Source organism: Schistocerca serialis, chromosome 4 (assembly GCF_023864345.2).
Source record: "Schistocerca serialis cubense isolate TAMUIC-IGC-003099 chromosome 4, iqSchSeri2.2, whole genome shotgun sequence".
Taxonomy (NCBI): domain Eukaryota; kingdom Metazoa; phylum Arthropoda; class Insecta; order Orthoptera; family Acrididae; genus Schistocerca; species Schistocerca serialis.
The window spans coordinates 230,742,919-230,758,900 of record NC_064641.1 but is presented as its reverse complement, the minus strand read 5'-3'; the positions used below and the strand labels follow the sequence as shown (position 1 = coordinate 230,758,900).

Sequence of the window (15,982 nt, the reverse complement as noted above, 5' to 3'; positions counted from 1 at the left end):
GTCTAGGCACTCCCGCAGAAATTCAAATGGGAGGTTCTCAGCCACCCTCCATACAGTTAGGTGCTCTCTCCCTGTGATTACACCATTTTTGGTCCCCTTAAAAACGCTCTGATGGCCAACGATTCACCTCTGATGATGATGGTCAGCTGTACGTGCAGAACTGGCTAACATTGGAGACCCAGGAATTTTGAGACAGCCATTCACTGCCTTGTGTCACAGTGGGTCAAGTGTCAGCCAGGTTCAATACTTCTAACATACAGGTACTGGTTTCTTTTTGAATGCCCCTTATATTACAAAAAAATCAAACCTTGCTGCAAATTCAAAGCTATGGATGGCTCAGAAGATGACATATTAACAGGAAGTAAGAAATGCCAATAAGCCTACACACGAAGATGTTAATACCAGTGATGACAATAATGCTAGAGGTGGTGGTGGTGGTGGTGGTGGTGGACTATCAATAAACAGCTCAAGTTTCGGATAGGTATACTGTTAACTTTTTTAGGCATAGCTTTAACCCAATTACAAACTGTTTTATTGATGTAGTCAAAATGTTAAAATTTTCTCAAAGAAGTTCTTAAAAAATGGGGGGTCGTCTTAAAAAGTCGCGTAAATACAGTATTGAGTTTTAAAATGAATTTAATGGTTTTAAAGTTCTGTAGCGTTTATTACATGACACATGCAGTTACAAATATTATATCCAATGAAAGAGCAATTCAAATAGTTTTTCTTACAAGTATTTAATGTGAGGAACATTTTTCACATGGCAAACGTCGGGTCAACAGGCAAGTTCTTCCCAAACCTTGATCAGTGTGTCTGGAGCAATTGTTGCAATTACTTCATTTGATTCAATCCTGTTTCTTTAGTCACTAGATCAGCTGTTAGCAGAGGCACATACACACAATCCTTTATAAATCTCCAAAGGTAAAAAACCCATTGTGTCAGATCGGGAGGACGAGGAGACCATGCAAGGAAGCTCTGTCACCAGAGTCCTTGAAGCCAATACAGCAGTCATGCACAATGTCTTTTAACCAATTGCGTACCGCGTTATGCCAGTGAGGTGCCACACCATCTTGCTGTCAGATAAAGGTTTCTGTGGTTCAGTTTCTTCCGACCGAGGAAGTTAAGCGCATCAACATAAGAAACACCAGTTACAGTTGCTTTACCATAAAAGAAAGGTTCATAAACTTTTCACCTGGATGTGGCATAAAACATTCTTCTTTCTCTATTAATAGTGAAGGCATATTTGGCACTAAGGCAGACTTATTTTCACATTATTTTGAGCACAAATGTGATGTTATATGCATTCCTGGAACCCAAAGAAGCCACATACAGAACCAACTAAAAGTTTATGTAATGGGAAAAGAAAAGTTCTATAATGGGACAGAAAATCTAATGGGCAGTACGGAACTGCTTAGTCTTAACAGCAGATTACCCTGAAGAGGATGGCAGAGATACTAACTGTTCAACTTCAACATACAAATCAACCAATGTTCTCTTCAAGTTTAAGAAGACAATCAAATGGACTTCGACAATTACACAATCCAAAGTCACCATCATTCAACAGCAGAAGTCAGAATCTGGATTACTCATTGAGCAACCCTCAGTTTTGGAATGGTTCTTGGATTTGAAGTACATGTCTCATTGCTGTAAGTCAAAACTAGTAATATAGATGGACTGAAAATTTAGCTTTGAAAACTACAGTTAGTCAAGTAGTGATATGCTTGAAGAAATGGGTCTGGCTGTCAAAAGGACAATGTGTGAAATCTTCAGCTACTCCTCCTCCTACCACCACCACCACCACCACCACCACCACAGCAGAATCTTATTGAAAGTCCTCTTACATAACCACAAAGAAATTCTTGTCATATGTAAAACCTATCAGTAGCAGCAAAGTTTGTGTCTAGACGCTTGACAATGTTATGGCAACAGAAATTGAGGGCAACAAATAAATTGTTAAGGATTACGGTCTAAGTTAAATTCTTGCACAGCTGCATAGATGGGGGATATGGATATTAGTGTCGGAGGTGTAAAGGAACAGCTGAAATTCGCTAAAATTGAACAAACTCCCATGGAAAAATTAAATCTCTATCAGGTTCTATACTGATTCTGTGGCTGAGTAAGCATCTCTTAACTATAGTATACTGTAACGCAGAATCATGGAACAAGAAACTAAGCCCAGTAGTTGGAAGAAATCACTGGTCACACCAACGTGCAAGAAGGGCAGCAGAAATGTTCTACAAAACTATCACCCAATATCATTGGCTTTAATTTGCTGTAGAATCTTAGAACATATTGTGAGCTAACACTTAATGAGCTATCCCAAACAGATCATCATCCTCCACGCCATACAGGATGGATTGAAAAAACTTCTCTCCTTTGAAACCCAACTCACATTTTGCTCACTCCTGAAAGCCATGGCAATTAAATCTGTGCAGATTTCTTGGCTTCAGAAACGTATTTTAGTCAATGCCACATGAGTATTTCTTAATGAAAGTGCAATCATATGAAATATCAAACAAAATGTATGCCTGGATTAAGAATTTCTTGCAAGGGATGATGCAGCATATTATCTTGGATGGAGAGTCATTAACTGATCAAGCAATTTAAGGTGTAGTACAGGAAAAATGTGCTAGAACTTTGCTGCTCTTATTGTATATAAACGAATTGGAAGACAATATTAATAGTAATTTCTGCCTTTTAGTAGCTAACACAATTATATAATGTGAAGTATGATGGGCATTCATTAAGTACTGCTCCTCCCCCCCCCCCCCCCCCTGCTATTTCTGGTTGGAAAAATGTGAAATTTGCTGTGGGACATTGTGGAATACTCCCACTCCAGCCACAATGGTTTCATAAATTCACACACGCGGCAGCAATACACATGGCCATCAAAACCGCTTCTGTAACAGACACACATTCTACGTAGAGAGCTGTCATTGAGTTTCTTTTGCTGGAAAATTGAACATCACAGATGTTAACAGGCACTTGCAGAAAGTCTATCAAGACTTGGCAGTAAACAAAAGCATGGTGAGTCATTGAGTGAGGTGTCAGTCATCCATCGCAATATCATCGCACAAACCTGTCTGATCTCCATCATGCCGGCTGGCCACACACAACTGTGACTCCTGCAATGCTGGAACATACATACACTCTCATTCGAGATGACTGACAGCTCACAAACAAACACCTTGCTGCTTAACTGGGGATCTCTGTTGGTAATGCTGACATAATCATCCAACAGTTGGGGTACATGAAGGTGCATATCTGCGCAGAATTGCTTGCTCATTACGATGCTACTTGTGACAATTTTTTGCCGAACATCATCACAAAATGGTTCAAATGGCTCTGAACACTATGGGACTTAACATCTATGGTCATCAGTCCCCTAGAACTTAGAACTACTTAAACCTAACTAACCTAAGGACATCACACAACACCCAGTCATCACGAGGCAGAGAAAATCCCTGACCCCGCCGGGAATCGAACCCGGGAACCCGGGCGTGGGAAGCGAGAACGCTACCGCACGACCACGAGCTGCGGACGAACATCATCACAGGCTATCAAACATGGTTCACCACTTCGAATCCGAAACAAATAGCAATCCATGGAATAGCGCCACACCACTTCTCCCCCAAAGAAAGAGAAGAAGGTAAAGTCATGGTGACAGTCTTCTGTAACTCTGAAGCGGTTCCTCTATTTGATGTCCTTCCTCATGGTGCAATGATCAACTCTGAAGTTTATTGTGTTATCCTCAAGAGACTGAAGAAATAACTTCAGCACGCTTGTCACCAAAAAAATGCAAACCAACTTCCCCTTCCCCCTTGATAATGCACGGCTTCACACAAGTCTGTGCACCTGAGAGAAGCTCACGAAACTTCACTGGACTGTTATTCCTCATCTGACCTAAAGCCCAGATCTCGCACCTTCCGATTTCCATCTATTTGTCTGAGTGAAGGATGCACTCTATGCGGGAAACAGTACATTGATGATGGGGAGGTTACTGATGCAGCAAGATGTTGGCTCTGATGTCGACCAGTAGAGTGGTACCACGCGGGCATACAGACCTTCCTATTAAAGTGAGTAAGGTGGCGTAAGACTGTTGCACTGAACGGACATTATGTTGAAAAATAGGGTTTTGTAGACAGAAGAGTGGGGAATAATGTGGTGTATTGGAATCCTGAATAAAACCAACTGCTTTCAGGGAAAAAATGTGCTGCATTAGTTACTGAACATCCTTCGTATTATCTGAAAAGGCTGCACAAACATTCAGTCAAATCTTAATGAGATTTAAAAGTACTGCAAAGACTGGTGCATTCCTTTAAATGTTCAGAAATGGAAAATTTTGTACTTCACAGAACACAGAGTGCCATACGACTGCAATATCAATGAGTCACAACTGGGAAATCAATCACCCCCTGCAAACACATGGGTGTAACAATTTGTAGGAATATCAAATGAAATGATACCATAGGCTCAGTCATAGACAAAGCGGTTGGTAGGTTTCAAACTTCAGCTCATTGGTGGGATAATGGGAAACTATTGCTTACAAAGCATTCATGCACAGGAGACATTGGACATGTACAAAGAAGACCAGTACATATAGCCAAAGGTTTGCTTGGCCCATGAGAGACGATCACAGATATGCTGGAAACCTTACGTGTCTGATTCTTGAAGATGGACACCAAATATCCTGTGAAAGACTACTGACGGAATTTGAAGAAGCCATATTAAGCGAGGAATGTAAGACTCTTCAACCTCACGTGTATCACTCCTGCAAGGATTGTGAAGACTAGATTAGTCTAATTACAGTAGCTGCGCTCAACAGACAAATGGAATGGGAAGAACCCCAACAAGTGCCACCATAGTAAGTACCCTTTGCCATGTAATTCAGTAATTTGCAGAATAATGATAAACATCTACACTAAATTTTGGCTGTGTTTTGCACTGCAGCCTACAGAGTCTATCTCATCCTTCTTCAGCATTTTGTTCCTTATGTTAACGACTTCTTAAAAACACAGCCTCCCTCACTAATGGCAGCTACTTTTCGAGATAAACATTTCATTTGTCTGCTACATCAGAGGCTTGGCTTCATTTGTTGGAACTGTATAAGTACCACAGAACAATAGTGAGAATAAATGGCTTCTGACAGATTTAGATGACTGATCTAAATCTATTAACGCAATTGTGAAGTTCCTTCATTTGCTTCATTAAGAGGTTAAGCTGAAACTGCTACTGTATTAAAGTTTTTCTGGGTGCTGCCAATATGAACTTCTTTTCAGCTATCACATTTGACTTCAGTCATCTCACTGTCCCGTGAGGCTCAGGCTCTTATACATCATCACCATAGAGAGCCTTGGTACTGTTGTTGTCAATGGCATTTCCTGTAGGCAATTATAACAACTCTCCTCATTTTCCACTCCATGACAATTTCAGAGCAGCTACTTCAACAATTCAGCTCCAATTGTGAAGCTTAAACACTTTAATCCAGTTTTGAACTTTTTTAAGAGCTTAGTTGTATCTTACATGTTAATTACAAAGAACTCGCCACTCCTTGTATGAGGGGTAGTCATTAGTTTCAATCATCACCTCTAAGAAATGAAGTCATGTAATTAACTGTTTGTTTACAGGTACATGCCTGCAGTTCTGGTGCATGCCAAAATCCCTATGCCACAGTACTTTAGCACACAACTAGAGGAGCAAAAACAAAATGGCACAGCCCACTGGTGAAGTGGGGTATACTGCAGTAATTCTGCTGCAACATTACACACTTTACGCACTGAGATGGAAGTAAACAGAAACACTGCACCATCATGTGACACAGTGGTTAGGCAGTGTGGTTGTTTTTAGTGTCTCCAGATAATTCTGAATGATAAAGATCAAAATGGTACACTATCTCTCTCTGGGAAGAATCGGAAATCTCAAGAGAAGTTAAAGGCCTGTTTTTCGAACCAGAGCATCATATTTGAGGAAATAGTGGAAAAAGCGAAAATTAATAATGGATCAGTTTTAAACATATTGCACAAGATCTTGAAATGACAAAAGTCACTGCCTGCCGAACTGAGGCAGCAACAGAAATGTTTCAACTGTGTCAGGGCTAGTTCAGGTGACTTCTTTAGCAACCTTACCCCTATGGACTGCTGGGTGTCTTCTTACGATGCCGAGGTAGAGGAACAAAGTCAGCAGTGGATTAATGTTAAGATACAGGAACAGAGTCAGCAGTGGATTCAAGCTGAGGGACAGGAACACAGTCAGCAGTGGATTTATTACCACAAAAAAGCGAAGACCAAACCCTCATCGGGCAAGGTGAAGCCTAGTGTTACATGGGATTGCCATAGTTTGGTGCTGACAGACTAAGCTCATAAGGGGAAAACTGTCACAGGAACACAGCTCTGAAGTCTTCTGAAGTGGTTACAGAAGGCTGACAAGATTACGCACAACAAGAAGTTGCCAAAGAGAGATTTTTGCTCCATTCCAATACATCCTTTACAGAAAACAATCTCAAATGTTGTTTCTTTTGGAATACCCAATTAATGTCCCATATATCTCCCCCCCCCCCCCCCCCCCAAGTATTCTCCTTATTCAGATGAAGAAACCATAGTTTGGCAGGTTTTCCAAGAAAGACAATGCCATTTTTGAGCTGGAACTTTTCCTGAACAGCCACAATGCAGATTTCAACTATCAAATTCTCAGCCAAATCACCCATCATTGGGAAAAAATGTGTTGGATTGAATGGTGAATGTATGGAGAAGGAATAACACCATCACCAAATTTCATGGTCACAGCATAATTTTTTTAAAGGAACACTTAAACTTTATGACTATCCTAATATAATTTATGACTATCTTAATATAATTGAGGCATTTAGCAGTTGATGGCACATAAAAGATAGTGTGTCAATGTCCTAGTGCTGCAGTGCCAGCCCAAATTTTTTTACTCCAAAGAAACTACTCTGAAAATTAGGTGACAGTTTCAATCTTCTTCATGTGCTGCTTTGTCACCCAATGCCTCAACTATAGTACGTCTTTCCATTGGTGTATTTCACTGAAGACTTTCCAAAATCAAATATATTTAATACTCACGTTTGAGACTGGGTTGGATCATCGCCGAGGGTGACGGTGTCTCCAGGGATGTCGTTGAAGCACTTCTGACAAAAGGTGTATCTGTCAGAAAGAAGGCCACACGTCTTTATGCTGCTTGTCCAATATATGATAAACATTTCCCAGCAGGCAGCAAACAACAAGCAGGCAGAGGAAGATGCGAGGGGAAAAAGCAATGGAGGCACAATTAGCAGCAGGCAAGGGTTAGTTAAAAGCTATCCAAAAGCAATACTACGTGTAAGTGGAATAATGTAAAATTATAAAACCAGCTGGTCTGATATTATAAAAGCAGATCATTGTAGGGCAGAAATTAGCAAAAGCAAATAATCTGTTAACTAGCTATACCTCAACTTTAATGCTAACTAGGAATTCTAACTTCAATAAAAACAAGCAAATAATTCTTTTCACACTTCAATACAGATTAACTGGATGTTCTCATTTTTATTTTTGTACAACTATATAGATAAAGTTAGACAGATAACCTCTTATTACAGAATTCTCACTTTTAATGAGCATTTCATAGGCCTGAGGAATGAGGTGGTCAACTGTCACCAAACAGGTCTAATAGCTTCCACTGACATTCTTGCTGTGTGAGCTGTGATCCCGTTGTGCTGAAACCAAACTCGCCTGATAGAATTGTGTTTTCATTTTCGTTCAGATAGGAAGAATTCAGTGATCATTTGTCTATGTAACGTTCCAAAGTTAAAGATACAGTGTTTCCATTATTGTCTTGGAAAAAGTATGGACCACTAGCACCTGTACTGGTTACAACACATGAGTCACCTTGCGACTACGTAACTGTCTCTCACACATTAGTTTTAGATATCGATTCGCCCAATAATGACAGTTCTGCTGATTTACCATGCCATCCAAATGAAAATGAACTCCATCACTCATAAACAAAATAATGTTGACATTTTGATCAAGCATGGCCTCCATTTCTTGAGCAAAATTCTGCCGCTGTACATAATCTCTAGGGTTCAACTGTTGCACCATGGCCATTTCTTAGGCGAGAAATCCTAGATTAATGTGCAAAATATACCTTACTGAACGATTACTGAGGCACATTTCAGCAGAATGTCCCCTAAGAGATCGTCCAGGACTACCGAGTATGGCTTGCGAACTCTTTTCATGGCTTGCGAACTCTTTTAACATTTTCTGCAGTGCATACTGAGTGAGGAGCCCCTGGCAGTTTTCCATTCATCACTGTTCCTCATAAATGAAACTATCCAGACCAAAGTAAAATGGTGATACTAGTGGGAACACAATCATATCTCACAATACTGAAATGGTGGCAAAACTCATGCTGAACTGCGACGACAGACTCATTATTATGCAAAAAACCCTGTATATCTGACACATTAATAAGGCCCAGAAAAGAAGAAAACTAATGATTTGGCAGAAGCTGATGATTAACCATGATGTCAATAACAGACTACTTTAAAAACCACCTTTGTGTGGAATACTGAAATACACAGGCTACAGAAGTGTAAGATTCTCGTGATCTGAAAAGTAAAAATATACGTCAGCTTTTGAAGTCCTCAAAGTGTTTGTTTTTAAAAATGTTTCACGGAATGAGAGATGGTGACAATCCAGTAAGTATAAATGTTATGTGTGAGATGATCCAACAAATTGCCTCAAGATTGGTGTTAAGCACTTCAGTGAATCAAAGAGCTATAAGTTGAGAGAAAGAGGCTGTGGAAACGGAGAGTGTCTATTATTGGTGGTGCGGAAGGGAGATAGGAAGCAGGAATACTTTGCCTCAGCTGATTCAAGGTTCTTAACCTGGGAATCTTTTGAATGGTGATGAAATTAGGTTGCTTTATAGTTTACACCCAGCAAAAATTTATGCTGTAAGGAGGGAAAAATGTCACAGTGACAAAAAAGCAAAGAAAGACTTATGGCACTGGCGTGTCAACAGTGGTGGGATTGAAAAGTTGCCACCATTAATAATAGGCAAATTCAAAACTTCAAGATTTTAAGAATGTAAAGGCACTGCCCTGAGAAGATAGGTCCTATATGAAGAAAGTTTGGACTTATTACTGTCAAATGTTCTCCATATTCAAAGTTAACATTTATGTGATCATTAATGTTGTCTTTCTCCCAGTTACCCAAAAAGCCACCAGCATTGTTCAGTCTTTAAAGAGTTAAAGATAAAGTTGCTGTTGCACAAAGGTCTATTTCATTCATTAAAGAAAAAAATTTAAGAATAAAACTGTACATTTTGCAGCTTTTGCACATACAGGGCAATTCAGCTGCCACTATCTATGGGTTTTCTGCAAACCGCAATACCTTAAAAAATCATGTATGTAATTTTCATATTCTCTCGCTTGCTATGTGCAAGCTATTAGTCCTCTAGGAAAAGTGAACAGGGCCTTTTTGTAGGAAATTTAACAGAGTCAAATTTTGTGCTGGGATATGTTTTCACTGGAGGCCATGGTTTTTGAATTATTCAAGAAAAACACTTTTGAAGGTCACTTTTGTATGTTTTCCTTAAATAATTTGGAAAGTATGGCCTCTAACAAAAATGCATCCCGCTACAAAATTTAATTACTTTAAATTTTCTACAAAAAGGTCGTTTCATTATTTCTGTAAAAGTAAAAGTTTGCACATAGCAAAAGAGAGAACATGAAAATTTTGTGTGTGGTTTTTGCACACGTTGCGAGTAGGGATAACTGAATCACTCTGTATCTGTTGTTGTTCCCTGGAATTTTGTGACACAGCTGGCAATAGTGAACTGTTTCATAAAGCCTGACTGTGGTGCAACATCAGTCGTTCCACAAAGGATGGAATGCTATAGGAGATGGTGTGTAAAGCTTGTCATTTCAGGACTTATTTCCCGTGCTATTGGCATCTCAAGTTTCACATACCAGATGGATATCACTGAACAATGTGATGCAATAGTGCATAAACAAGCTGAAGTAGGTTTCGATGGTGGTGGCAAAAGCAATGATAACGATGAAATGGAGGAGGAAGAGATACCAGCACCAAGTTTTGATGCAGTAATGTGGGAAATTGACACTTGGGAACTATCTTTTCTCTTTCAGTGTGGAGAGTTCAATTCCTACATACACTAACTAGATGTAGTGTCAACTCTTGTATGTACACTGACTGGGGGGAGAGGGGGGGGATATTCTCCACAGTTCTGAGGCAACTGAAGACCCTAAAAGCTGGAAACATTTTTGCTTTGTCATCTAACACAGACAGCCTAACAATTGACTAGGTAGCAAAAGACACCTCCAGCATCTCGGGCCGGAATGCCGTCATCAGTTGTGCCACAAATTCCTTGCCTCCCCAGTTCTGTTTAATGCCTCCTCATTAGTTATGTGATGCACCTATCTAATCTTCAGCATTCTTCTGCAGCACCACACTTCAAAACCTTCTATTCTCTCCTCATCTTAGCTGTTTATCATTCATGTTTCACTTTCATACATGACTATATTCCGAACAAATACCTTCAGATAAAGACTTCATAATAAAGTCTATATTAGATGCTACCAAATTCCGCTTCTTCAGAAACCCTTTTCTTGTCATTGCCAGTGTACATTTTATATCCTTTCTACTTCAGCCAGCACCTGTTATTTTGCTGGTCAAATAGCAAAACCTATCTACTACTTCAAGTGTCTCGTTTCCCAATCTAATTCCCTCAGCACCATCTGATTTGACTATATTCGATTATCCTAATCTTGTTTTTGTTGTTATTCATCTTATATCCTCCTTTCAAGATGCTGTCCATTCGGTTCAACTACTGTTCCCAGTTCTTTGCTGTCTCTGACAGAATTACGTCATCGGCAAACCTCAAAGTTTGGAAAGGTCATGACAACATCTACAGAATGTCATGATAACATCTACAGAAAGCAATGCTCTCAAATATACGTCATTTTATGTAACTAGTCAATATCATCCATCATCATCAACTGCTAGCCCAAACATTCTTCTTATTTTTGTTCTTCTCCCGACAAATAACCAGCTTTTACAATTTGAAGTCAGATATATGTCTTGTCTACATTTTAGTGTCATACATATGTATGTAATGCGTGTCCAGCTCACTTTCTGACTTCTGTTACATTCGAATGTAGATATCCACACTTTCAAATATATTTTACTAGAAAATCAGAGAGGTACCATTACACCAGGAGAAACTGAAACAAAATATAATTCTGGATTCTTGGTGAAATGCATGCTGTATCAATGTATAAACGATATGTAAAAATTACGTTAGGCCAAATTAAAGGTCAGTACAATTAATAAAATTGCTTACTGTCGCACTATTTACATTTACCTGTACATCATTTTTTAAAGAACCTTGAAAATGGTAAATGTGCGTATTCACTGAACTTATTCCATTTTTATTTCTTTCTACTATGAATTTCTTCACCTTACTAGTACAAATCTAATGTTACGACATAGTGGATGTCTACATCTACTGAAGAGTGCAGGGGAAAGTGAGTGAGCAGGTACCAAGCTTGGGGTGTGAGGAGGAAACTGTACAGATGGCTCAAACTATACACATCAACACTGCAATGAAACTTTTTCCAACAATTATGTATTAAGGACTTGAACGGTCATGATTGAGAGGATTATTTACAATTTTTAATGTAAACACACCTGTAGGCAATACTACACCCATACAATTAGAACTTTCCTTTAAAATATCAACACCAATTAGGTTAAAGACATACACAGTTGAAGCATGCATGCAAACACACACACACACACACACACACACACACACACACACACACACACACTACACGAAGCACCATAATTAAATCACTTTCCATCAAATAAATTTAAGAAATATATGTACACAAGATCCAAAAACTTCCTATAGTTATTATGGAAGCTACTTGAATCCGCATACAAAGACTACAAATAGAACTTCTCAATGTTGTCAAAAAACAGAGTAACTGTATCGCGTACAAATATAATAGTAGCTTCTTTAACTGCAATGGTGAATTCAACTCATTACAAACTGAAAAACAGTAAATAGCATGCACACATACTTTAAACTGGAGAATATGTTGCATAGCACAGAATTAATGCCCCCTTAGTTATAACTGAGAGCTGAATTAAAAAACACACACTCTCAAGCCTATGAATAAAATCTTTTGCGTGTAGCTGGGGAACTAAAGGCTACAAAATAACATTAGTAGTTGTTTCATAGCAAAAATGCTTATAACTCTAACACAAACTGCCAACCCATTTTTCAATGGAGAAAGTTAAAACTGTGATATGTTACTATAAGTCAACCAATATTATTAATGGTTAGCAATCATCATGAATTAGAAAGCCACTTGTACAACAAAATCTGACTACTATAGTCATTACAATAATAAAGAACTCTCAGTTCCAAACAAATTAATTTAGAGGAGGACAGATATATCATTCCCAGTACTTGCACCCCCCCCCCCCCCCCTCCCCTCCCAATCACTGTCCAGAGTAAAATCTCTGTTCTAATTGGCAGTAAAAGCAGAGAAAACTGTTTAGAGTTTAACACTTTGAAAGGTGACAGTTCCATATGCATGAGCAGTTCAATGAAACTGTATTACATTTAATGAGTCTGAAACTGACGTGACAGATTGTGTGCAAATTAATATGTTCCAACTAAATAGTGCTTATAAAAGAAAAAAATATTTTTATAGTGACTATGTTGTTCTGCCAAACACAAATAAATTTTCAAATTTCTCTTACAACTTACAGTATTATGTCTATACTCTTACCTGTTCTGATATGAATAGTATTTTGCATCTCTTGGTATAGTACACAATTGTTTGCCAAAACAGCAAAGCACTTGAGGATTGAAAGTATATTTGTGACCGCAACAATAGCCCAATGCTTGCATGACAGGATCAATTTCTTGCTCAAATACTTCTGATAACTGCAAGAAGAAACACAAAACACATTACCTTCTGGAGTAACCAAAACTGCATTATTGATGTTTGATACATACGAAAACCAATTATTTGTCTCAGCAGCAAAAATGCTCTTACTGCAAGCCAACAAATAAAAAGCGTCCCAAACACCACACATTCACAATTCATACAAAATATTCACAGCTGATTCCATAAAAGCAAACTATGTACTTCCCCCTTCAATTTTTTAGCACTCTTCAATTTTTTAGCACTCCAAGATCATTCCTATATTAACAGGAGCATATACTTTCAAATTTCAGACTTTTCCTTTTCACTGATTTGTGACACCCCTCTCTATTTCCTAAACTTTCCTGCTAGATTTCCAGATATAATAGAAGCATACTTTATCTTAAGCTGAGTCTATATGAAACTTACATCGTAGAAAAATTTAGAGAATCACTCTGAATTGCGTGATGTCCTAAATAAATCTCTGTTAATAGATTGCTTACTGTGTTTATTTCCAAAAATCGATATTTATGCCACACTATTAACTTCTCACAAAACTATTTGACAATGACTATCCATTAACTTTCTCCCTTCTTAATGCTTTAAGATGGAAGTAATTATTTAAAAACCAGAAGTCTCTGTTCTTGTGTCATTATTGTCATTGCAACAATAGCCCTATGTCAATCAACATGGCGCCTTTCAAAATTATTTTCTAGTATTTATAAACCCACAGTCATGCAAATAGTACCATGAGTGGTTTCAATTTTTTTAGAATGTCATTGTCAAACATTCTGAATTCATTACAAAGTACTCATCAACTGAAAAGTCACACACACGGGACTGCAACTGATTTTGACTTCTTAGTAAAAGCATCATCACATTCAAAATATCTGATGAGTTACCAAGAAGTCGAGATTACATATAGTCATTGAGTTCCCGTTTAATGAGTATGCCTGGTCTGTGTGGTACATTATTACTCATGCGCCCCATTTTTGTTTGGGCTTCCCGCACCAACCTTCAAGTCACTATGTTACAGTTAGTCAATACACAAATGGAACATATCTAAAATAATAAGCACATCACATCCTCTATACCCATCACTTATTTCTAAACAAACAACACAGTTTCTAATGGCTTTACAGCAATATTAAAAATACAGAACTCTATGATAAGAGCAAGGATAACATATGACATTATTTCAAATACAGTTAGAAGACAATTTTTGATAATATTATGCATTGGCCTAAAACTAAGCTAAATTCAACAACGCACTATATCTCACACTACAACTGTGATTTACAAACAGATCTGGATTTTAGCCAAAAAGTACATAATATTTGTAAAATTCGGGTGTCAATTGTTTATCCTCTTTAGTGATCTTTTACTAAATTTATGGTTTCACTTATCCCCTTCACCAACTAGGGGAAAAACTAATGTTGCAATGACTTTCTTGGAGCAAACCACTAAAGTGTTCACAGTAGAAATCTTCTGGGTATTAACATTGCTGATGACCATTCTAGCACTAACAAAGTGAAGAAGATAAATCATTTTAAATAAAAATGCCTTTACACATTCTGGAAACCTCTTCAAAATTTTCAAATCAGAAATAATAGTGTTGTATGTGTCAGTAATCTGAAGACCTACCTTAGTGCAATATCTATAAACTCTAGATGTCTTCCTATTATATAGCCAAGCATTGTCAAACATCAGCCAGACATCATCTACATATTCCCAGGGATCTGAATATTGCCCAGTATCCAGTTTCCGTTTCACAGTGGACAAGTCCATTGCCTTCTTTACAATATCAAAATAGTCAGGAATCCCCAACGCTTGTGGATCAACAGGCTGACGAAATGGGAGAGACTCAGGGTCTTGTCTGTATAGTTTCTCTAGTGTTGGCATTAGGGCTTGTCGAAGTTCATCTGGCTTGAACACTGGAAAAGCAAAGTAATGCATATATATATATATATATATATATATCCAAAATAAAATTTGTATCAACAATCAATCAATCAATCTCTCTCTCTCTCTCTCTCTCTCTCTCTCTCTCTCTCTCTCTCTGCCAAGTAATGTTTACATGATGAACTCACAGCACTTTTTCTTTTTATCTGTTGCACCACTTGCACCTCCGCCCTGACTAGGCTCAGGAACAGTTGGTTTAATATCAGCTGCTGCATTTTCAATACTGGATGACGACATCGGCGTTACTGGCTCTTCCTTTGTTACAACTTCCTCTGAAATAATATGAGTGCAAATTAATATTATCCAAAATTGGGAACCAAAGGTTACCAGTACAAAATTAGAACTAAGCAGCTCTACAATATAACAATGAAAACGTCACAGAGAATTAAAGCATATATCTGCTACTAAACAATTTGGTTCTGAACACAACCAAAACACATTATAAAGAAATGAAATACAGAAGGCTACTAAATGATATTTTCTTCATAATTGTTAACTTCCTCATGTATCTTTAAGCTCTGTAATGCAACTAATAATTTGTCACTCAGTAATGACACTGCGAGAAAAACAAGATTTCTTCTCTCTTATCTCTTCCGCATTTGCACAAGTGCATTAATTCTATTGCCTTTAAATTAAAATTCTTTAGTTTACTTGTCTCCTTTAGTTATGATTACTATTCCTGTAACTTGCAAATATATGTATATGTGAACCTGAATTCTCTGCCTGATACTACTATCCATACTAACCTAAACTGTTACCTACACTCTTTTTTAGTTTTCTTTTTCAAATTATTTTTAACTTAGGTCATAAATATTTTGGCCTTTTGGCACATTCGAATATAAATAGTAACTTCCATGTCATTCCTAATTATTACAATGAACTGACAAATCACAAACTGTTCCAAAATTATCTATTGATTGATACACTAGATACAAGTAAAATCACAAGAAGATCCAGGCACATCACATGATTTCCATACTGAGGAAGGGGTACCAATTTACCATCTGGAAGTAAGCTAACTATCCTACAAATCACTCTGCCACCACAACCAAGATGTTGACG

General features: G+C 37.9%; 1 protein-coding gene across 1 annotated transcript in view; it reads right to left on the bottom strand.

Annotated features, from left to right (window-relative positions):
- LOC126473473 (histone acetyltransferase p300) overlaps window positions 1-15,982 on the bottom strand; it is a 171,376-nt gene that overhangs the window by 60,245 nt on the left and 95,149 nt on the right. The window contains exons 16-19 of the mRNA XM_050100549.1: window positions 15,049-15,192; window positions 14,603-14,892; window positions 12,821-12,978; window positions 7,080-7,160 (exon numbers count right to left, since the gene is read on the bottom strand). Coding sequence (XP_049956506.1) covers window positions 7,080-7,160; window positions 12,821-12,978; window positions 14,603-14,892; window positions 15,049-15,192 — 673 coding nt within the window. The remainder of the gene's footprint in view (window positions 1-7,079; window positions 7,161-12,820; window positions 12,979-14,602; window positions 14,893-15,048; window positions 15,193-15,982) is intronic.